The sequence below is a fragment of the Ceratotherium simum genome, chromosome 15, assembly GCF_057802395.1.
Source record: "Ceratotherium simum simum isolate JZ-2026a chromosome 15, ASM5780239v1, whole genome shotgun sequence".
Lineage (NCBI taxonomy): Eukaryota > Metazoa > Chordata > Mammalia > Perissodactyla > Rhinocerotidae > Ceratotherium > Ceratotherium simum.
The window spans coordinates 5,414,610-5,438,876 of record NC_141914.1 but is presented as its reverse complement, the minus strand read 5'-3'; the positions used below and the strand labels follow the sequence as shown (position 1 = coordinate 5,438,876).

The following is a 24,267-nucleotide window of genomic DNA, read 5'->3' as shown; positions in this document are numbered from 1 at the left end:
GCCTGGTGGCATAGTGGTTAAGTTTGCCCACTGTGCTTCAGTGGCCTGGGGTTTGCAGGTTTGGATCCTGGGCACAGACCTACACACCACTTATCAAGCCATGCTGTGGTGGCATCCCACAAACAAAATAGAGGAAGATGGGAACAGATATTAGCTCAGGGCCAAGCTTCCTCACCAAAAAAAAAAAAAAGTCCTCTGAAGTCAAACAGAATTATTTCTATTTACTGTTTTCGTACATCTATGTCACCATTTTTTGCCATGATGAAAATCAGAAGGTGACCATAATCCTTGGTCTAAATGTTTAGCTTCTCATAGTAGATGTTCCCGAGATGTTAATAGAATGGTTTCCACAGAAAAAAAGAATATAAATCTTCATTTCAGATTTTAAAACAAAGTATAAATGAAATGTTTTCAAAAAATATTTATGGGGCCGGCCCAGTGGCGTAGCAGTTAAGTGCGCTCACTCTGCTGTGGTGGCCCGTGGTTCAGATCCCGGGCATGCACTGACACACTGCTAGTCAAGCCATGCTGTGGCGGCATCCCGTATAAAGTGGAGGAAGATGGGCATAGTTGTTAGCCCAGGGCCGGTATTCCTCAGGAAAAAGAGAAGGATTGGCGGCAGATGTTAGCTCAGGGCTGATCTTCCTCACACACAAAAAAAAAATTATGATGAAATATATCCTTGAGATAAGACTCAAGGAATAAAAGCATCTTTAGTCCTTTGTACGATTACATCACAAAAAGAACTTCATAAAGTTCTGCTCCTATCGAATCAACCCTCTTGCAGATAACAACTACAAACTCTGGACAAAATATTTTTTAAAACCTACCTGAAGACATTGGAGGACAACCAAAAGCAGTCAGAAATGAAAGGGAATCCACACTCGGGAAAAAGGAACTTGCACTGGGTAGGTTTCCATGTTTTGTTTTGTGTTTAATATCCTTTAGCCTGAAGTCACACCCTGATCAGCCTCACTCAGGGAAACTAAACCTGGAGTTGAAATAGACAGTCTTGTATCAGGTTGAAGAACCAGAAGACAGGGTTTAGGGCAACCACAACAGCTGGAAAGTAAGGAAGGATATCCAGGAGGAGGCAGAGAAGAGGAGCTCCAGAGTCTGTTTATAAACCCTGCCCAAATTTCTGATGGACTTCTGAACTATAAATGCATGGGATGGACTCCAAGAAGCCCGAGTAAGGCTAAAAAGACTAAACAGAGATTTCAGCTACTGTCTACCCTAGGAGAGACACAGTTTTCCGTTTTAGTCCTGCTAAGTCAATTGTATGCTAACTTCACTCTTGATAGGAATAGAATGCAGAGTTGCTACAGTGTATTATTTATAATTTCCTGAAAACAATCAAAATTGATTAAACAGGAAAATATGACCCATACTAAAGAAAAAAGGCAATCAATGGAGATTGACCAACATGACCCAGATGTTAAATTTAGCAGACAAGGATTTTAAAGTGCTATTACAACACGCTTAAGGATATAAAAGAAAATGTACTCACAATGATCCAAAAATTAGAAAACCTAAGCAAAATTTAAAACTATAAAAATAATAAGGCAAAAATTCTTAAAATAAAAAGTACAATATTTGAAATAAAAATCACTAGATAGGCTTAACAGCTGACTGGAGATGACTGAAGAAAAAATCAATGTCCTTGAAGGTAGATCACCAGGATGATCCAATCTGATCAAAGCAAGAAGAAAGAATGAGAAAGAAGGAACAGAGCTCAGGAACCTGTGAAACAATATCAAATGAGCTAATATACACATAATCAGAGGCCCAGAAAGAGAGAGAATGGGACAGAAAAACTATTTGAAAAAATAATGGTCAAAAATTTCTCAAATTTGGTGAAAGACATAAATAGATTCAAGAAGCTCAGCAATCCCAAGCAGAATAAATGCAAAGAAAATAATATCTGGGCATATCATAGTCGAAATGTTGAAAATCAAAGATAAAGAGAAAATCCTGAAACAAGCAGGGGAAAATAACATATTACATACAGAGGGAAAAATAATACGAAACACTGAGAATGTCTCATTAGAAATTGGAGCCACTTTCTGAAATGACTTCTTCATAGCACTAAAAGGAAAAAAAATCTCCGTCAACTCACAATTCTATATCTATATCGTGAAAATATCCTTCAAGAATGAAAGCAAAATAAAGACACTTTTAGAAAAAAGAAAACTAAGAGAATTTGTCACTAGAAGACATATACTACAAGAAATTCTAAAGGAGACTTTTCACGCTGAAGGAAAACAAAATCACCTGGAAATTCAGATCTTCGGAAAGGAATGAAGAACATTGGAAATGGTAGATATGTGGGTGAATATAAACACTTTTTCCTCTTAATTTCTTTAAGATATATATGTCTGCTTAAAGCAAAAACTATGACACTGCATTATGGGGTTTATAATGTATGCAGATGTAATCCATAAGACAGCTATGACATAAAGCATGGGAGGATAAGTGAACTTATATTGTTACAAGATTCTTAGATTTTACTGGAAGTGGTAAAATATTAACTCTGAGTTGATGATGAAAAGTTAAGGATGTATAATGTATCCCTAAATAAACAACAACAAAAATGCCAAGAGGTATTGCTTAATAACCAACATATAATTAAAATGGAATCCTAGTAATATTAAATTTACTTGAAAGTAGGCAGAAAAGGAGGAACAGAGGAATAAGAAAATAGAATGTCAACAGAAAACAAATAGTAAAATAGTAGGTATAAATTCACCCATATTAATAATTATATTAGCTCTAAATGGACTAAACGCTTAATTAAAAGACAGAGATTGTAGAATGGATAAAAGTGTAAGGCCCACCTATTTGCTGTTTACATACTTTAAATATAAGGGCTCAGATAGGTTGAAAGTGAATGGATGAAAAAATATATGTCACCCAACTGATATGCTTAGGAAGATTGGATATCAGATGAAGTAGACTTCATTACAAAGAGTATTATCAGAGTTAAAGAGGAACATTTCCAAATAATAAAGAGTCCAGAAGACATAACAATCATAAATGTATATACAAATTATAGCAGAACCTCAAAATATGTGAAGCAAAAATTGACAGACTTGAGAGAATAAACAAATTTACAGTCATGGTTGGAGATTTTAACACTCCTCTTTCTACAACTGAGAGAACCAGACAAGAATATTGGTAAGGATAGAAAATCTGTACAACACTAACAATCACTTTGATCCTATTGACATTTTTAGAACACTACAACCATCAACTACAGAATACACATTGTCTTCAAGGGTAAATGTTTTGTTCACCAAGATAGACCAAATACCGGGCCATAAAACCAGTAAATTTAAAAGAAAAATTCACTCACAACTTACCAAGACTGAATCATGAAGTAACAGAAAATCTAAACAGACTAATAATGAGCAAAGATATTGAATCAGTAATCAAAAATCTCACAACAAATAAAAGCCCAGGACCAGATGGCTCCACAAGTGAATTCTACCAAATATTTAGAGAAAAATTAATACCAATCCTTCTCAAACTCTTCCAAAAAATTGAAGAGGAAGGAATGCTTCCAAATTCATTTTGCAAGACCAGCATTTACTGAAGCCAGACAAAGACACTGCAAGAAAAGAAAATTACAGGCCAATATACCTGATGAACATAGATGAAAATTCCTCAACAAAATATAAGCAAGCTGAATTCAATAATACATTAAAATGATCATACACCATGATCAAGTGGGATTCATCCCTGAGATGCAAGAACAGTTCAACACATGTAAGTCAATAAATGTGATACACCACATTAACAGAATGAAGGATAAAAATCATGATCATTTCAGTAGTTGTAGGAAAAGCATTTGACAAAATACATCTTTTCATGAGAAAAACTCAACAAATTAGGTAGAGAAGGAATGTTTTTCAACATAATAAAGGCCACATATGACCTACCCACAGCTAGTATTAGACTCAATGGTGAAAAGTTAAAAGGAACAAGACAAGGGTGCCCACTCTCGCAACTTCTATTCAACATAGTCCTGGAAGTCCTAGCCAGAGCAATTAGGCAAGAAAAATAAATAAGGGCATCCAAATCAGAAAGGAAGAAGTAAAATTATCTCTTTTTGCAGATGATATGATCTCTTGTAGAGAAAACCCAAAAGACTCCACCAGAAAAAAAAAACAACTAATAAATGAATTCAGGAAAGTTGCAGGATAAAAAATATACAGAAATCAGTTCCATTTCTATACACTAACAACAAACTATCTGAAATAGAAATTAAGAAATCAATCCCACTTACAATACCATCGAAAATAATAAAATACTTAGAAATAAATTTAACCAAGAAGGTTAAAAATGTGTACACTGAAAACTATAAGACATTGATGAAAGAGATTGAAGAAGACACAAATAAATGGAAAGATATCTCATGTTCTTAGATTGGAAAAATTAATATTGTGAAAATGTCCATACTACCCAAAGCAATCTAGAGCCTCAGTGCAATCCCTATCAAAATTCCAATGGCATTTTTCACAGATATGGAAAAAACTATCCTAAAATTCATATGGAACTACAAAAGACCCTGAATAGCCAATCCTAAGAAAGAGCAATGCTGGAGGCATCACACTTCCTGATTTCAAGCTGTAGTATGTAATCAAAACAGTACAGTACTGGCATAAAAACAGGCACGTAGACCAGTGGAACAGAAGAGAGAGCCCAGACATAAACCCATGTATATACTGTCAACTAATTTTGACAACGGCGCCAAGAAAACACAATGGGGGAAGGATAGTCTCTTCAATAAACAGTTTTGGGAAAAATATCCACATGCAAAAGAATGCAGCTGGACCCGTGTCTTACACCACTCACAAAATTAACTTGAAATGTATCAAAGACTTAAATGTAAGACCTGAAACCACAAAACTCCTAGAAGAAAACATAGGGAAAAAGATCCTTGACATTGGTCTTGGCAATAGTTTCTTGGATAAGACACCAAAAGCCTAGACAAAAGATAAAATAATCAAATGAGACTACATCAAACTAAAGAGCTCCTGCACAGCAAAGGAAACAATAAATTGAAAAGTCAACCTAAAGAATGGGAGAAAATATTCGCAAACCATACATCTGATGAGGGGTTAATAGCCAAAATATATCAGGAACTCATACAACTCAATAGCAAAAGATCAAATAATCCAGTTAAAAAATGGGCAAAGGACCTGAATAGACATTTTTCAAAAGAAGACATACAAATAGCCAATACATATATGAAAAGGTGCCCAACATCACTAATCATCAGGGGAATGCAAAGCAAAACCACAATGAGATATCACCTTATACCTGTTAGGATGGCTACTATCAAAAAGAAATTAAAAATATTGGGGAGGATGTGGGGAAAAGGGAACCCTTATACACCACTGGTGAGAATGTAAATTGGCACAGCCATTATGGAAAACAGTATGGTGATTCCTCAAAAAATTAAAAATTGAACTACCATATGATCCAGCAATCCCACCCCTGGGTGCATATCTGTAGGAATTGAAATCAGTATCTCAAAGAGATATCTACACATCCATGTTCATTGCAGCATTATTGACATTAGCCAAGATACAGAAACATTCTAAATGTCCTTTGACAGATGAATGAATAAAGAAAATACCATAGAAAATACCATAGTGTGTATATATATATATATATATTTATACACACACACAATAGAATATTATTCAGCCACAAAGAAGAAGCAAATCCTGTCATTTGTGACAACATGGATGAACCTTGAGGGCATTATGCTAAATGACATAAGCCAGACAGAGAATGACAAATACTGTATGGCATCACTTATATGTGAAATCTTAAAAAAAAAAATCCAATTTCATAGAAACAGAGAATAGAATGGTGGTTGCCAGGGGCTGGGGGAGAGGTAAATGGGGTAATGTAGGTCAAAGAGTTCAGATTTTCAGTTATAAGAAGAATAAGTTCTGAGGATCTAATGGACAGGATGGTGACTATAGTTAATAATATGGTATTATACACTTGAAAATTGCCATTAAACATTCTCACCACGAAAAAGTTTGAAAAAAAAAAGTTAACTACGTGAGGTGATAGATGTGTTAGTTATTTTGATCTTGGTAATCATTCTACAATGTATATGTATATCAAATCATCATGTTGCACACTTTAAATATATACAATTATATTTGTCAATTATTCCCAATTATTCCTCAATAAAAGTTTTTAAAAAGATAATATAAATAATCTTATAAAAAAAAAAAAAAAGAGCGAGAAAGAAAAAATCCAGCCACCCCTACAGGGGTCGAAGCTCCAACAATGACTGCAGCATTGCCCATACCGGCCGTGGTGAGGAGCTGCCACGACCCTATTGCACAGGGGAGAAGGAAAACCAAGCCAGTTGCTTGACAAAATCTTTTCTGCTCAGAGAATAGGGACTAATGTGGTTCAACCCTATTGCAATTATATTCTCCATATATGAACTCTAGCCCAGGAAAGGACATAGTAGGTAAGTCGTAAAGAGTTTCCCTTCCTCTTCCCTACAAGTGTATTAACAACAGAGTTTCCTAAAGGTCACTAAGCAATGACCTTCAAGGGCTTTTAAATGGAGAAGACTTTGGTCCAGGGTGATATCATCACCATCCCTGCATGATCTGCTCCTTTCAGACGAATCCACACCATACCTGAGTAGTGTTGAAAAGGCAGAATATGTAGCTGAAGATGAGCCTGATGTCATCATTTTTAGTTAGCATAAGGTATGACAGAATCCAGGTAATTCCAAAAACAACTGCAATAGATAAGGTGCTCAGAATCTTCTTTACGGACGAAACCTTTTTTGTGCTAGATGAGAAAGATCAAGAAAGAAAATACGGTTCATTCAGGTTCTTACTTATTAGTACAATTATTACCCTTCTACTGAGAATACATATTCAGCTGCCTTTACGCTGTTCATTGAACAATATTATGCCTCAGGTGGAAAAACGATGCTAGACCTATGTCACTGAATAAAATCTGATTTAGCAAGCTTTATTAAGAAATACAGTGATATCTGTTTAAAAGCTCAGGCATAAACAGTCCCTTAAGTACTACTGCAGGCAAATTTCACAAAGAATCGACTTTTTCTTTGGAATGGAATTTTATTCTAGTGATTATTACGACTGGATCAGCCAGTGGGAAATTTCTTTTTTGGGGCATCTGGGTCCTTCCCGTGCCATAGGTTGATATGAGAATGAAAAGTTATTAAATGCAGACTTATCTTCTTCCCTCTAATGCTAAGCCTATATCCCAGGGCTGGGCCATGTGACTTACTTTGACCAACGGAACATTAGCAATTGTTCCACAGAGGCTTGAATGCCTTTTGCTCATCAGAGCTTGCCTTCTCTTATTGCTCCTTGGAACCCTGAAACCACTGCATTAAGAAGCCTGAACTGCTCTAATGGAGGATTAGAGATCATAGGGAGCAGAAATGAGCTTTCCCAACCAAGAAGCTGCTACTCGAGACCAACCAACTACCAACCACCAGGCATGAAAGTGAGTCATCCTACGTTATCGATCTGCATTCAAGCCAGCCAAGACCAGAACAACCACCAGACCAACACTCAAATGTATGACAAATAATGAATATTTGTCATTCTAAGCCATTAAGTTCTGGGGTGGTTTGTTATGCAGCAAAAGCTAACTGATACATGGAAGATAATTTGTTAAACAATTAAATTATAACCTGCTCTTTATTGTAATTCAGCTAATTTAAGAACCATGAGCTATCAGCCAAAATTTAGGAATGCAAATTTGTTTAATGCTTGTGGCCAAAATGATATTGTTTTTTATAAAGGAACTATAACCTAATTTGCAATTAAGCTAAAAAGACTTCACCAAGGTTTTTCTGTGTTGCTAATAAAACATAGGTTTGAATGATTATCAGTGATAGTCTTTTCCCTCAACATGGACTATCATTCATATAGGAAAGATGATACCTACTCTTAATCAGTAAAGTACATATTTAAGATTATATTCCCAATAACTAATGACGGTTGTTTTCACCTATCTGTTCATACCAAATGGATCCACTTTGTGACCAACAAAGCTCGTAGATGTGCTTATAATAAATCTATTTGGGTTAAACAGAGTCTTGTAGAACTAAACCTGAACTCATAGCCTCCTTAGCACTGTGTTCTAACTAATCCATGCTATGGGAGATGGGGGCGGGGGGAGAGTTGTTGCTTAATAGTTTCTTTCTTTGTCTCTCCAACTGAAAGCTCTCTCTGTATATCAGGGATGACAATGAAAATGCTCATTGGGGTCAGAAAAGTTATGGAAAGGAGAGGAGCCGTCCAATTGGAACTGATGAAACAGACAGTACACGCCCCATTCACAGGGAATGTGGACTCAGAGTTGCCAGATGACCCAATTTTTTCAAGAGAATATACAATTTTTAAGTGAAATCTCCCAATTTTTATCTGTTTGCAACTAATTAAAAAAGTGTAAAGCCATCATGTGATTCAAGCAACACATATAAAATATAACCTATGGCTACTAGTTTGTAAAATGAAAATACAGTTATCAGCTTCTCCTCACAGCCCTCTCATTTCTTTAATTATTCAAATCTGGTTTCTTGAGTATTTGGGATTGGGGGAAAAATTTTTTTCCTTGAAGTGTTTGGGTTTAGTTTTTAGTTGGGCTCATATAGCACAAAAGTGTGTTATGTAATGCAGTAGACCCACAGTGTTGCTGGAAGAAAACACCCACAGCTGATGTTGGAAGAAGAGGAGAAGATCCGCTTTCTGAGATAAAGTTTAAGAGAAAATCTGTCCTGCAAACACATATCCTTGCCACTGTCCCAGAGCCTGAGCCCTCTTCTAGGACCTGTGGGTGCATTATGGTACTGTATGATGTGCTAGATGAGTCGTGCCTGGCAGCCCCCCATTCACGGGGCATCTCACCTCGTCAGATTCTGGTTATTCTTCCACAGCACTTTGACTATGATGACAATGAATATAACAACATTACTGATGAGGATAATGGTCATAGGTACAATGAGCGACCACAGCAATGGACTTGTTATCACACCATCGCTTTCTGGAACCGCTAGCCAGCAGCTATGGAGAGAAAAGATATGATTTCAGCAGACTAAGAAAGGCATACACACTAGTTCTCTATGCTGTTAACATTACTGACATTCACTCGACTGGAAGACCTACTGAAAGTCAACATCCCTTTGCATTCTATATATTTGAGATGATTTTCAAGAATTCAACCCAGTAGAAAAATGAAATGCATTGGTTCTGCCGTATTCCTCTATAAGGCAGTATGGGCTAGTGGAAAGAAAATGGTTTTTGAGTCAGGCAGTCCTGAATTTAAATGTCACTCTCTGTCACTTACTAGGTGTCTGACTTTAAGCAAGTGATTGTTTTATTTTATTTTATTCATGTGTGTGTGTGAGGAAGATCAGCCCTGAGCTAACATCCATGCCAACCCTCTTCTTTCGCTGAGGAAGACTGGCCCTGAGCTAATAACCATGCCCATCTTCTTTCTACTTTATATGGGACACCGCCACAGCATGGCCTGACAAGCGGTGCATTGATGCGCGCCCGAGATCCAACCCCAACCTGCCAGCAGCGGAGTGCACACACTTAACCGCTACGCCACAGGGCTGGCCCTGTTTTATTTTATTTTTGAATATGCAGCACATCCAGATGGCTCAAATTTTAAAAGGTACAAATCATCAGAGAGAGACAAGATCCCTCCTACAACTATCGCTAGTCATCTAGTCTCTGTTTCCAGTGATAATCATGTTTCTTGTGTATTCTTCCAGATTAGGCTACACAGACATCAGCAAGCGTAGATTTTTTTTTCTGATTTTTAAGCAAATGATAACGTAGGATACTTCTATACCTTACTTTAAAACATATCTTGGAGATCATTCCGTATCAGAATATAAAGATTGTCTTCAGTAGTTTTTACAGCTGCATATTATTCCATTATTTTCTTATACCATGAATTATTTAAACAGTCTTTTATTATTGGGCATTTTTTAAAGTTTAATGTTTAAAAAATATTTGAATAGTTATTTAACCTCATTGCATCTGTTTTGAAGGTTTTTTGTTTGCTGTTGGTGGTGGTGGGTTTGATGGTGTTTTTTCTCATCTGTGAGGCGTAGTAATCATTTCCTGGCATTGTTGTAAGAATTGATTCATTCATTTAATAAGTATTTACAGAGTACGTGCTATGTGCCAGACACTGTCCTAGATACCAAGATATTAGCAGTGAAGAACAAAACAAAAATCCCTTCTTGAGTGGATTTATTCTAGTACAAAGAAATAGATAAAACTAACAAATAAATAAAATATATACTATGTCAGATGGTGACAACTGCTGTGGAGAGAAATGAAGCAGGTAATGAGGGCAGGTATCACTGTGTGTGTGTGTGTGTGTGTGTGTCTGTGTGTGTCTGTGTGTGTTTGTATGGGGGAAGTGTTTTAGTGTTTCATTTTAAATAGAGTGGTCAGGAAAAGTCTTACGGAAAAAAGTGATATTTGAGCAAAGATGTGAAGGAGATGAAGGGGAAGAGTGTTCCAAGCAGAGGGAACAGCAAGTGCAAAGACCCTGAGTTGAGAGAATTAGTCTCTCAGCTAGGAGTCTATGGCCATAATCTGGGGGCTTGGACTGGAAGAAGAGGTGTGTGAAGAAATAGTCTGATTCCAGGTATATTTAAAAGCAAAGCAAGAGGATTTATTGATAGGTTGGATGTGAGAAGTAGGAGAATTAAGGGTGCCTCCAAAGTCTTTGGCCCAAGTACCTGGCAAGTACCTTTAACCGAGATGGGGTAGATGACGGGAAGAGCGGTTGTGACGGGGAAGACCAGGAGATGTTCTACGAGGTAACCAAGGGGAGCGGTCAGGTAGGCATTCGGGTATTAACAAAATAATGCAAGAAGCCCTGGCACATATATGGCATTCAATTAATGTGTGTTTTCTTTCCCCTGCAGGTAAAATACCGTTGTTATACATACCAAAGGATTTCTAAGTTGTTTTGCTTTGGAATGTGGTTATAATTTAAATTATCAGAAATCATATTTCTAATCTGAATGACCTAGAAGGAAACTGGGATGATGTTCAAGTCTCTGCAATGAGTTAAAAAATGAAAAGGAGTGCCTCCAACTCCTCGACAGACAGAAAAGGTCCATCCTTAGAAAAAATGGTGAGCATGAGCAAGCTTGTCTTCAGCAGTTCTGGCCTCCTTTTCCTTGCATCTGTAACCGGAGGACATCTATCGTGGAATTAAAATTTTAAAATTCATTAAAAGATATTTAATCCTAATTAAAGAGAGACAATAGTGCCTGGAGTATTTGGCTCTGAAAGTGAAGCTGGGCAGGTGGCCTCCTTCCTGCAGTGGTTGTGGTCAGCCCCAGAAGCAGGTAAGCACCTTGGTGCCACAGCCTTCCCTCGGCTACACCTGCACGTTTCCAAGAGTTTGTCTTGGTTTGAGGCGGTTTGGGACCTCAGGTGGAATGTGAGGATACGAATGGTGGGATTATAAACTGAGAAGGGAGGTAAACTACTGAGCAGCCGCAGGCGGCAGCAGACATGCATGCAGAGAGTTGAGCCCAGCTTTCTCCTCCCGCCCCATGTGAAAAGCAAACACCATTCAGTCAGGTGCTTCCATTTCCAACAGTTAATTATTTGCACTGGAGGCACAGCAAGAACTTGCCACGTGAGATAAATCATCAGGAACTGTTCATTACAACCACATTAACACAGAATTGGCTCGTAAGCGTGGATAGTGCTCTTCAAGTTGGGAAACGTTTTCACACCTGCTCAACCCCTCACAGTAACCCCAGAGCATGCATTACTTTTATTGTTCCTCCCATTTTCTAGATGAGGAGACTAAGAGCTACTAAGGGTCACACCTACTGTGTATGTGATTTTTCAGACCTAATAAAAGAAGACAGAATTAACATAAGCAAGTTGCGATTTATAAATTCAGAAGGTCGTGATTTGCTTTACAAAATGATTCATCATAGGAAATTATCATGTCACCATATGTAAAATATAATGTGCTCTTTGAGAATTTGGAAGACCCACTTATAAAATGACAATACACAGTGAGATGCATATGCATAGTGACACTCGGACTCAACACCACTGAACAGCCACTCTCATATCAAAGAAACGAACATTTTTAAAAATATAAACTCACATTTCCTCTTGCCGGTAGCGTAACTCCCATTGTGAATCATTCTTATTCTGAGAAAAAATAATTCCCACTGTCAAAGCCACCACTACAGCCGGGACTCCTATGTGATAAAGAGAGACACGGAATTAATAATTTATCCAAGACTGGGATTAATTACAAAAGAACATGAATGAATTATACACCTGACCCTTTTGAGGCTGTGTTGTTCTTTCCACTACAGACAAGGTACTAAATGGCCCTACAGATGTAGGTCAATAGTGGACATAATTTTTCTGTTTCCCTTTCCCTTTTAATGTTGGCTCTACATAACAATCCTACGCTATTTCTGATTTCTTTGTAACTCTTACCACAACTTCCATTCTTAGATGGAATGGAAGTTGCCTAAATCCTCTTTCACTTGAATACATTTAAAATTTAGATATCCCTAAAACAATCCTCCTTTGCTGGAACCCAATAAACTTTTCAAATTATTTTTCTTAAGAGTCATTGATTTTCTGGAAACATTTCTTTTGAGGTAACTAGAACGTTAATTATTTGTGGTCTAAATCTCAAATCAAATTAATAGAAATGCTAAAGGAAATTAACATCTCGAAGTTAGCTTGTGATGTACCTAGTATAGCTGCCCTAATCACATCTGCCTCCTTCCCAGGGTGTGAGACACGAGGGCAAGGCACTCTTAGTGACAGCTGGATTTTCCATCTCCCCTTCCTCCAAGCCTTCTACTATTAGGCCTTCAATAGGTGTTTGTGTAAATTGAATGATTTCAACAAAATCAAACTCCTGAGTCAGCAGAGAAGCAAACACTTACCCCATCCAATTAAAGAGATGAAAAGAATGAAACGTGGAGGAAGAGGCTTCATGGTCCTAATCAGAAGGAAGTAGAGCTGGGCGGCGCTGAGTCCAGTCCACGTGAACGTCCCCAAGAGAAAATAGTGCAGCAAGGCAGCGACCACCGTGCACGTGGGATTCGAGATGACGATAGTGTCTTGTGTGAGCATTTCATTATTATTATTGTCAATATTGGTGTCACTATTGCTTGTCTTTAAGTTCTTATTGGAGTTTTCAATTCCAAACACAAAGAGGAGGTTGAAAATCAACATTGATGTGCACAGACTGACCAACACCCAGGTTATTGAGGTTTTTCTGACTTTTCTGAAAATGAATAAGTAAATATAATTAAATAAATAAACAAAACAATGGCAGATAATAAACTCTAGTGAAATTGTGAGGGAACCAAGGAATATTATTCCCCAATGTCAATCTAGTTCATAGCCCAGTGGGCCAGCTGCTAAATCTCCCTTCCCAATTACACCAGAAAAACATACTCTCCTCTTATCCCATTTTCACAAAGAGGAGAGTTAGAGAAAACAGGTTGATGCATCCTTTCTTGAAACTGTGTCCTAATCAAAGGTGAGAGCTATTCTCCACAGATAGCCCCCAGTGAACTGTATTTATGCCTGTGTGGTCCCCTCCCAGGGCTGGCCTGAGACTTGATTGAACTAATAGATGCAGCAAAAGGCCTGGCAGCCAGGCCAACTTCTCCATCAGACACAGTCGTGCTGAGGACCCATAACAGTTTTACACTTCTATGGCCCACAACAAGACCTTTCCATGTGTAACGTGCCCAAGGACTGCTCCTTCATTTGAAGGTAAAATTTCTGGGTGTAAAACCAAGTGCTCTTTAAAGCCATTTTGTTTTTTTCTTCTTCTCTTATTTACCTAAGATCTTTACTAGAAAAGAATAGCCTTTTCTCATTTTGTCTGCAGGCTGGCATTCTTTACCAGTAGTCTTCAGAAGGCAGTGTGAGTGTGTGTGTGTGTGTGTGTGGGAGTGAGTGTGGGTGAGTGTGTGTATCTGTGGTGGTCCATGTTTGTATTTTCAGATTGGCAGAGAATGCAAGGTCACCCTTAATATAGCTGATCTCAAATATGAGGTTTGGTATTCTCTTTTCTATGCATATATTGTTTTCCTTAATATTTAAAGGCAGATATATCCTTAAATCCCCTCTAATGACATATTACAGTGCTCTGCATATTATGGTATACAGTCCTATATTAATGAAAGTTCTAAAATCTCCATTCACTACCCTCTAAACTCTTCTGGGTGTTTCAGACTACCAGACCTCTCGGAATGACGATTTCCCTAGGTTTATTACTGTGCTTAAAGTTCTAACATCTTCAAATACTTCTCTATTTTTGTTTTTTTTTTTGTGAGGAAGATCAGCCCTGACCTAACATCCATGCCAATCCTCCTCTTTTTGCTGAGGAAGACAGGCCCTAATCTAACATCTATTGCCAATCCTCCTTCTTTTTGTTCCCTTTTTCTCCCCAAAGCCACAGTAGATAGTTGTATGTCATAGCTGCACGTCCTTCTTAGTTGCTCTTTGTGGGACGCCACCTCAGCATGGCCAGACAAGCGGTGCATTGGTGCGCGCCCGGGATCTGAACCCAGGCTGCCAGTAGCGAAGCGCACACACTTAACTGCTAAGCCATGGGGCCGGCCCCTCTACTTTTTGGTTGTTTTTGGTGAGGAAGATTAGCCCTGAGCTAACGTCTGTTGCCAATCCTCCTCTTTTTGCTGAGGAAGATTGGCCCTGGGCTAACATCCATGCCCATCTTCCTCTACTTTATATGTGGGACGCCTGCCACAGCATGGCTTGATAAGCAGTGCATAGGTCTGCACCCAGAATCCAAACCTGTGAACCCCAGGCCGCTGAAGCCACTGGGCTGGCCCCCCAACCTCTCTATTTTTAATGTCCCAGAATTGGATGAACAAGTCTGTTTGCTGATTACATATCTTTTGTGATTTAAAAAATTCCACCATGACGCTTCTCAATCTTTGGATTTTCACACTGAATAAAGAGCTTATATTCAAACAGAACTCTGTCCATCCTCTTTACATTTTAGTTGAGGTTTTCTAGATGATTCAAAATTTCATTCAGTCTTTGAAAAGTTTAATGACCAGAACTGCAAAAAGTACTCAAAAGAATCCTTTTATATAAAAGTAAAGTTAGTTTCTAATTTTTCTCCAGTTACAAACATAAATTATAATCCACAGGGAATACAGGCTATTTTCAAATAGCCTGGCTCTTCTGTATATTATTATACTCTATACATTATTATTATGTGCACAGAAATATATTATATATTATATATATATAATATATATAATATATAATATATATATAATATATAATATATATAATAAAATATATAATATATATAATATATATTATATATATATAATTATATATAATAATAATAATTATTATTATATAATAATATATAATAATATATAATATAATATATATTATATAATATATTATATATAAATTATTATTATTATATGGGAACCGTCCCATGAACAAAGAAAACAATTTGATTCAGGGTTTAAAAATCAATACAATTTCATTTTTATTTTTGTTTTTGTTTCCTGGTGAGCTTTTAGTGACATCTATGGCAGCAAAACTGTGCTAAGTAACATGTTGATAGAGAATGCAAAAAAAGAAATCTGATGACAATTGGAAGGAGGGAGATTTTAGGCAAAGAAACCAGTTATGCAGCTACCGCATCTTATTCACACGGGACCAATAATTGTCTGTTCAAGTGTGGTGATGGTAGAAATACAAATGAAAGGACAAACAAGGAGCCATGTCATTTCACATGACAGACTTGTAATTATATGTCACCTAACTTTCCTTCAAGGCACTTCCCACAATTGTGTATATTTATATAGTATCTGTCTTCCCCCTGAGAATGTAAATGCCGTGAGAGATGGGAGCTTATCTGTCCTGTCCGTAGGTTTATATTTAGCTCCTCACATGGCACTTGGCACCTACCAGCACTCAGTATACAAACTTTAAATGAATGGTTAGAGGCTCATTATGTGTGAAAGGGAAAGAAGAGGAATCAAAAAGAATTCTGGCTCTTTGGACAAATGGCTGATTCTAAGCATGGGGCAGAGAAAGTGAAAGATGTGCCTGGATCATCGTGCTGAGCCTGAAATAAGGAAGTGCTTCAAGACTGATAGGGATATGACAAGGTAGGATGAAGGGACTCCCTCTGGCTACAGTGGAGAGTACACTTCTTTACAAAGGAATGCAGTGACCAAATAGGGAAAGAAGGATCGATTAGAAAATCATTCTCAACCACCAGTGTAATAATACGTTCCAGTAATGATCATCTGTGAATACCAAAACCATTGAGTAAAAGTTGGGGAACAGGATACTCACACAGTCTCAAAATATCACCCCAGGGATTACCTTTCACTTACAAAGGGAAAAAATGAACCTTCACAGTGTAGAAACCTGGTGGACATCAATTTAAACAAGGAATCACACTTAACACACCAATAATGGGACAAATCGACCTCATGCACTTCTTTCTGTGTGCCACTGAAAAAGACTTGATGATGTAGTGTTCTCATGAAAAATATTCAACCTGTATTTAATCACGAGGAAAATTTCAGACAAATCCTCAGTTGGAGAATATTCTACCTTCTATAAAATAACTGACCTGAACATTTCAAATATTTTAATGTCATCAAAGACCAAAACAAACACACAAAAAAAGCAGAGGAATTATTCTAGGCTAAAGGAGACTGAAGCGACATGATGAGTAAATGAATTGAGGGGGAAAAAAAAACAGCTATAATGGACATTATTGGAACAATTTGAGAAACGTGAATGTGAATTGTATATCAACACTATAACCTTATATCAATGTTAAATTTCTTGAGTTAAATTTCCTGAGTGAGGATAATAGTATTATATTATGGGGGAGAATGCCCCTTGTTCTTAGAGACATATGCCTGAGGAATTGAGAGATGACAGTCATGATGCCTACAACTTACTTTCAAAATTTCAGAAAAAAAATCTAAAAAGAGATAAAGCAAAATATTAATAATTGCTGAATCTAGGTGAAAGGTATTTGGATGTTCAGTGTTCTCTTTCAACTTTTCTATAGGTTTTAATTTTTTTTAATAAAACTTTAGAAAAAATTTTTAAATACCAATAACTTTAAAATAAAAAATTCTGAATCTACACATCTGAGAAAATAGTTGTGGAGGAACTTAGAAGGGAGAAATAATTCTGAAGGAAAGATGAGTTCATCTTGAGACATCTTGAGTTTGAGAAGAGAAGCAGGTAGGCATGTGCAATAGACCCATTTATTCCATGGATGTTTCTCTACCGTGGGCCGGAACTGTGCTCAGCCCTGGAGCTACAGTGATGAAAGACAAACCAAACAGACAACAACAGCAACAACTCAATCAGAGGAAGTCACCATCGTCATCAATTTTCACGCTGATGGGGACGACAGAGAGTAGACAAATTAATAGATGAACAAGCTTACAGTTACAGATTGTTACAGATATAGCATGTGACAAAAAATAACAAATGCTACACAAAATTGCACCTTGAGTGAGAGGGTCGAGGTGGAGAGAAATACGTGTTTATAGGTAATTTTTAAAAATTAGGTTTAAAAAAAAAACTATGGAATTCAAAATGGTTAAAAAGTTTCACCATTTGAAAACTTAATATATTTTGTAAAGTACTTTTATTTTCAAAGCAATGTTGCCTTTTTTTTTTACAAATGTAGATTGGTAGGTATGGTTCTGTTCAACACTAAGGAACTGTGGCACTAAGGAGCTACGAGACCAAATTAATTTTATATAACAAACTTGCAATTACATGGTATGTAATCTTCCTTCAAGGCACTGACCATGATTTGTAATTACACGTTTATTTGTGTGTAATTCTTAGCCTTTCCAGAACTGCGTGTCCTCTTCTGTACAATGACCCTGTTGAACTCAATCTGATTCCCCTTCTAGTTCTAAGAGACGAGAGTATGCTCAGAGGAAATAATATCGGGGTAGCAATTTCTCTCATGAGAAGAGCCTGCTTCCCTCCTTACCTGGTGACAATCTGAAATATGATCGTGAGAACCAGACCAGTAATGGACAGCGCACATCCAACATTGGATGATACATTCAGTGATTCAGGATATTTATAATCTTTTCTGAAACTCTGGAAAATAAGTTAAGATGCATATTTTTAAATAGTCATTCCTGAAATGTCTGTCAAAGTCAACATCATGAAGAGATACATCGGTCAAAATAACCAGATATATTGGTGAAAATAGCCAGATATGTCTTATTTTTATAAAGCTGTCGATATATTTTAAAAGGAAATAAATTAACACCTTATCTCTAAGCAGTTTACATGAAAGAGAGGCTTGAGAACAGTTACCTGACTCATTCAGGTAGGGGAAACATACACCGCTCCTCAGTGTCTAAAATCAAAGTTGTTTGGATTAGATCTCAATCGGCTAGAGTTGCTTCATTTATCCATTACATTATTTTTATATGTAACTATAATCCAAGGGGAAATCTGCAGATCTAAGTTGATAAACTAAAAATACAGTTGCAGAAATATTTTTATGGACTTGGAAAGATGTTCATATGATCCTCCTAATTTTTTTTAAAAGAGATCTAATTTTTCTGTAATATATCTATATCTATCCCAGTATTTTAATATATATTCATAGAAAAGTATATTCCGTGTGTGTATGTACTCTTATAAATCCGGAGAGGTAATAATGGTGGTCACCGGGTGAGTAGGATATATTTGATTCTTTTTGCTTGTCTGTACTTTCCAATGTTTTAAATTGTTAAAATTAGAAAAGCCATTTTTGCTTATTTATAAAACATGAAACTAATATGAAACATAATAAAACAGTATATCTTTCTCTTTACTGCCAGCTCCCCCACATCATACCCTACCTTTTGAAATCCTATCTCTTCTCCAGAGGCAACCTTTTTTGTAACTGCTTACAAATATTATCTAGGTCAATTGCACAAATACTTAGGGGTTTGTTAACATAATAAAATTATTCTTGAATTGCTATTTTAGTTTAAGACATCAAAAACATTTTTCCGGGCCGGGCCCCGTGGTGTAGCAGTTAAGTGCTGGCGGCCTGGGTTCAGATCCCGGGCGCGCACCAATGCACCGCTTGTCAGGCCATGCTGTGGCGGTGTCCCATATAAAGTGGAGGAAGATGTGCACAGATGTTAGCCCAGGGCCAGTCTTCCTCAGCAAAAAGAGGAGGATTGGCACAGATGTTAGCTCAGGGCTGATCTTCCTCACACACACACACACAAAATTTTCCGTATCAGTATATTTCTTTTTAGTAGGTAAATTTTCAGACTTTATGCAGTGAGTATGTATTGCTTTTGGAGGAAGAAAATAAAAATAAAATTAACTTCATTTTTAAAAATAATAAAAATTTTATGCAACTTCCTGTGTGCCATATGCTGAGCAAATGACAAAGAACTGTAGAATACATAGATCTTCAGATCTTAGAATCATCTATTCACTCAGAGCCTGTCTGCTCTTACTGTACATACAACTCTAACCAGCCTTTTTTTGAATTTTCAAAACTAATTACAAATGTGAGTAGGTAGGCATTGAGGCAGATTCAGATATTAGTGAGAAGAAATAGCTGAAAGCCTGACCTCAAAAAAGGAGAAAAATAACTACGACAATGTGGTCTGTATCATTTAATATGTACAGCAATCTGAGCTTTACACAGCTATTCAATGATAATAATGATCATAAGATTTCCAAAAAATTAAAATTTCATCTTTACTATTTCCTTATTGAGAAAGCAGACCTCTTAGTAATACAAGTTAGAAAATAATGACAATCAATTAAAATGAGAAATACTTGATAATTGAAATGACAACTATAGTTATCTCAAAAAATGTTTTAAGGCGAGGTTCTATAAATTGGTATTCAATGCTGTACCAGTGTGTTCTGATCTGCATTGGCCTCCCAAATATGGCTACATCACAGTGGCTGCAGAATGAGAACATCTGCTTCTCTCTGGGAGGTGCATTCATAGCCCCTTAATGAGAGTAAGACCCTCTATATCCCTCCCCATTCCCTTGCATATAAAAACTTTCCATCAAGTATAGAAACTAACATTTCTGGTTTCACCAGAATAATAGCTTTCTAAAAATGGAACAAACAAAGCTCCTCTTCTTAAAAAGGTCAGCCCAAGACCTTCCCAAGATGCATATACAGCTAAGCATTATCTATCCGTTACTTGTACAGGGCAGCTTTGGGGGTAAAAGATTTAAGGAATTCACAGAGGAACTATGAGACAATTTGAAGGAACTCAAAAACTTTTCCTCTTACATCTTCCAGCGTAAACTTAGTAACTTAGATGATTACAATGGAAAAAGCTTTGGGTAACTGATTACACTGCCCACCCATAGCTAATTATGTACTGAACCTGTCCCCAACACACAGCTAGACAGCCTTACATCTGGCTATAACAATTTCATGCTTCAGAACATGCGAGTTAGTTGGATGGAGCCTGTCAGCAGCTCTTTTTACGCACAAGTTCCCTTCTCATTATTACATACACGGTGCTGGACTCAGCTATCCTGAGACCACACTGCAAGGACTCCACTCTACTTGCCCTTACCAGCACTTCCTTTTTAGTGCTATCACCCCATTCCTTGTTTTTCCACTTAATCTGAGTGAGTATCTATGTAAACTATACCCCAGAGTTATCTCCAATTAGCACATACTCAAATTGTGTATAGGGAAAATTCTTGTCTGGAAAGAGATTCCTATGTACATCCTTACCATTAATACAGCAAAATTCGTAGTATGGTTGCAGTGGCAGCCCAGGAATCCATCAATGTTTTCCTCTTTGTGACAGCCATATGTGTCCCAATCCTTCATTAAAAAATTCCAATAGACACAGGCATAGGAATGGAGTTGGAATTCTTCTTGGTTGTACTGCAAATTGATGAGACAATTGAAATTGATTTTTTTTAATGCTTAAGAGGGTAGAAAAACTCAAGTAGGATAAGATAAGCATGTGAGAAATCAATTAGGTATGCCCTAAGCATAGCATCTTCATTATAGATTAGGAAGGGGAAAAGGGATATAAAATTAAATTAGTTCATTTTGCGTTTAGCTAGTCTGGCAAAAAAAATTTGGGGGGGGGTAAGATTTATATGAATACTTTCAAAGAATCTTTCAAAGAGTTTTTTTGTGGATTTCTTTTGCCCAAACTGTTTTTTGTAAACTATCTGTCTTTTTGTAAAACTGTTACTGCTTTTATAATCAACAGTGGGCTGAAATTTTTATTTCTGTTAATGGGAAAACTCACCTTTGGACTAAAGACTATTTTAACTGAAGCACTCTTATCTTCCTCATTATCATCAATCTTGCTTGAGATAATTTTTTGACTAAAATCTGATCTAGTTGTAAAAGTTTTTGATTGGAAAAGCTTGTTATTTTGATACATTATAAAGCCACATGACCTGGTGTTACCTGTGAGGAAAATAAAGACACTAAAATCAGTACATGAACTCCAGGGTAAAGAAGAAACGAAGTCCCATGTTACTGTTGACCTGCTTACTATCTGAGTAAAGGACATACAGTAAAAATGGTTTGCTGGCTGAACCTCTGCTTAATTGCAATATGTAATTAACATATATAATCGGTGGTTGGCTTTCTACCCACGTTAATTTTTTTTCCTAAGGTTCAGATTCCCTACCTTTTAAATGGGTTCAGATTCCCTACCTTTTAAATAATTCCCGTCTAATCCACCTCAAGCAGGTTCTGCAAGGATCTCGTGTATGAAGCAAGCATTCTGCTTTCTAGCGGTGAGACAGAGTGAACACGCCGTGCATGCAGCCCACGCCCATGTTGCTTCCCCCACTGCTAAGACGCTGGACAAGAAACAGCGAAGGGTGACTGTCAGGACAGCTGTGCCTGGACAAGTGCTCTGTGATGTCTATCTGCTGTTCAAAGGGACTGAGCAGGGACCAGTCTATGACGTCACAGTTCATATGGAGCATATTAGGGACTCTTTCAACGGAGCCAGGTACTTTGCATCATCTCTTGAACTATTGGTTTCTGCTACTTCGTGACAACCATGGGCTTTTCCCAAGGCCAGAAGACTATTGCAACACATTTTTTTCAGGACATTGGGAAAAGTGGTCAGCTGTTCCTCAGAGACCCTAGAAGAGCATGGACGCAGCGGAGAGTTTGGCAGTGAGGCTGGCCATGGCGGTGGTCAGACAGAACCCCCTGAGGAATGCCTCCTAACTCTTTATACAACTATTGGCCATATTTAAAATAACAGAGACAACAACAATGAGTATACATTTTAACTGAATTAACTCCCTAAACTCTGCTGTCTTTTACCAGTGATATAAGGAAAACTAAAATAATGGCAGTGAGACTCGCCTATTCAGTCACATGATTTGAAAGATAGGCAGGCAAGACCCTGACAGCTCCCAGGATGTCCTCCACGGCCAGCCTCCACCTGGAAATATAGACATTGGTTTCTGGGGGTTTCCATGGCACATGGACCTTGCCAAATTGTTCCTCCAGGACACTAGGTGACAAAGTTAACCCTCAAAATGCAGTAATGCTTGTTTTTCTTCCTATTTTTATAAAAGAATGACATGCTTATGTAAAATTCAAATCCATAGAAGTATATAGGTTAAAAAAAATGAATGCCCCTGCTCACCCCCCTCCTTATTCCTACAGTACGTTGGTCATTTATTAGAAAATCATCCTTTAATCTAGATTTTTCAGATTCATTAGAAGAAATTATATTTACCATTATCTTATAATTTTTTAAAATCTCCATATTTTTAGATATACCTCCTTGATGTTTCTTTATGTATATTCTCTCTCTTTTCTTGATCAAATTTGTCAGAAGATTGCATATTTCATAAGTCTTTTCATAGAATCAATTTTTCATTTTGTTGATCAAGTCTAGGATTTATTAATTTCTATTTTTTATTAATTTCTACCCTTATATTTATTAATTCCTCCCTCTTAGCTTTCTTTACATTTATTTTATTTTTGTGATTCTTTAGCTGAATGCTTAGTTTATTTTTTTGTTTCTTTTATTTTCTAATAAATTTATTAAAGGATATACATTTTCCTTTAAATACTTCATAGCAACCATCCCATAGGTTTTGATATGTGGTGTTTTCATTGCCATTATTTTTCAATTAACTTGTAACCTGCACTTTAATTTCTTTTCTAACAATGGTGTTTTAAAATTTCTAATTGGATAAAATTTTGGCTATGCTTTTCTGGTACATTCCTAGTTTTATTGCATTGTGGTCAGGCACTCTGTCCTGTGTAACTTTTATTTTACCAAATTCATAAGCATTTTCTTTTTTTTTTTTTTTGCTGAGGCAGTTTGGCCCTGAGCTAACGTCTGTGCCCATCTTCCTCTACTTCATATGTGCATCACTGCCACGGCACGGCTGATGAGTGGTGTAGGTCCACGCCTAGGATCCAAACCCTCGAGCCCAGGCTGCCAAAGCAGAGCACACAGAACTTGAACCACTCAGCCAGGGGACCAGGCCCCTGTATAAGCTTTTCTATGTGGCCTAATAAATGGTCAGCTTTTGAAGCACTCTATGAATATCCGAAAAGAATTTTTATTATCTGTTTTCTGTCTACAAACAAAATTACACACAGATGTATATAAAGGTCAAGTTTATTAGTTATTTTTTGTCTACTTGATCTTCAATTTCTGGGATAGTTGCGCTAAAATCTCTCCCTATAATAGTGGTTTGGTCAATGTACCCCTGCATTTCCAATAATTTTTGCTTATACATTTCAATGATGGTTTTTTAGGGGAACAAAGAATTAAAATATAGATAATTTTGGAAGCTTTTTTTAAATCAATATAAAAATTTGTCCCTTTCAGTCCAATTTGAGTCTTTGTCTCTAGACAGTGTGTTTTTTAACCCATTTGATTATATTGATAGTTTATATGGAATAAAAAATTAGATCCCTATCTTTCACCAACACAAACATAATTTCTAGGTGCTCTGAAGACCTGAATGTAAACACAAACACTAAAAACATTCAGAAGAAAATATAGGCGACTATCATTGTGACTTTAGCATAGGGAAGGATTTCTTTTCAAAAGTATCAATTATAGTGGAAAAGATCGATACATTGGACCATATTATAAATTAAAATTTGAGTATAACAAAAGACATAAAAAAACAAGCAAAAGATA

The 24,267-nt window shown here is 36.9% G+C and overlaps 1 protein-coding gene across 1 annotated transcript in view; it reads right to left on the bottom strand.

Moving 5' to 3' along the window:
• Positions 1-24,267, bottom strand: part of ADGRG7 (adhesion G protein-coupled receptor G7) — a 63,922-nt gene that overhangs the window by 9,827 nt on the left and 29,828 nt on the right. The window contains exons 9-15 of the mRNA XM_004439975.3: positions 21,376-21,539; positions 20,844-20,999; positions 18,103-18,215; positions 12,998-13,341; positions 12,193-12,289; positions 8,937-9,092; positions 6,681-6,837 (exon numbers count right to left, since the gene is read on the bottom strand). Of these exons, the coding sequence (XP_004440032.1) occupies positions 6,681-6,837; positions 8,937-9,092; positions 12,193-12,289; positions 12,998-13,341; positions 18,103-18,215; positions 20,844-20,999; positions 21,376-21,539 (1,187 nt within the window). The remainder of the gene's footprint in view (positions 1-6,680; positions 6,838-8,936; positions 9,093-12,192; positions 12,290-12,997; positions 13,342-18,102; positions 18,216-20,843; positions 21,000-21,375; positions 21,540-24,267) is intronic.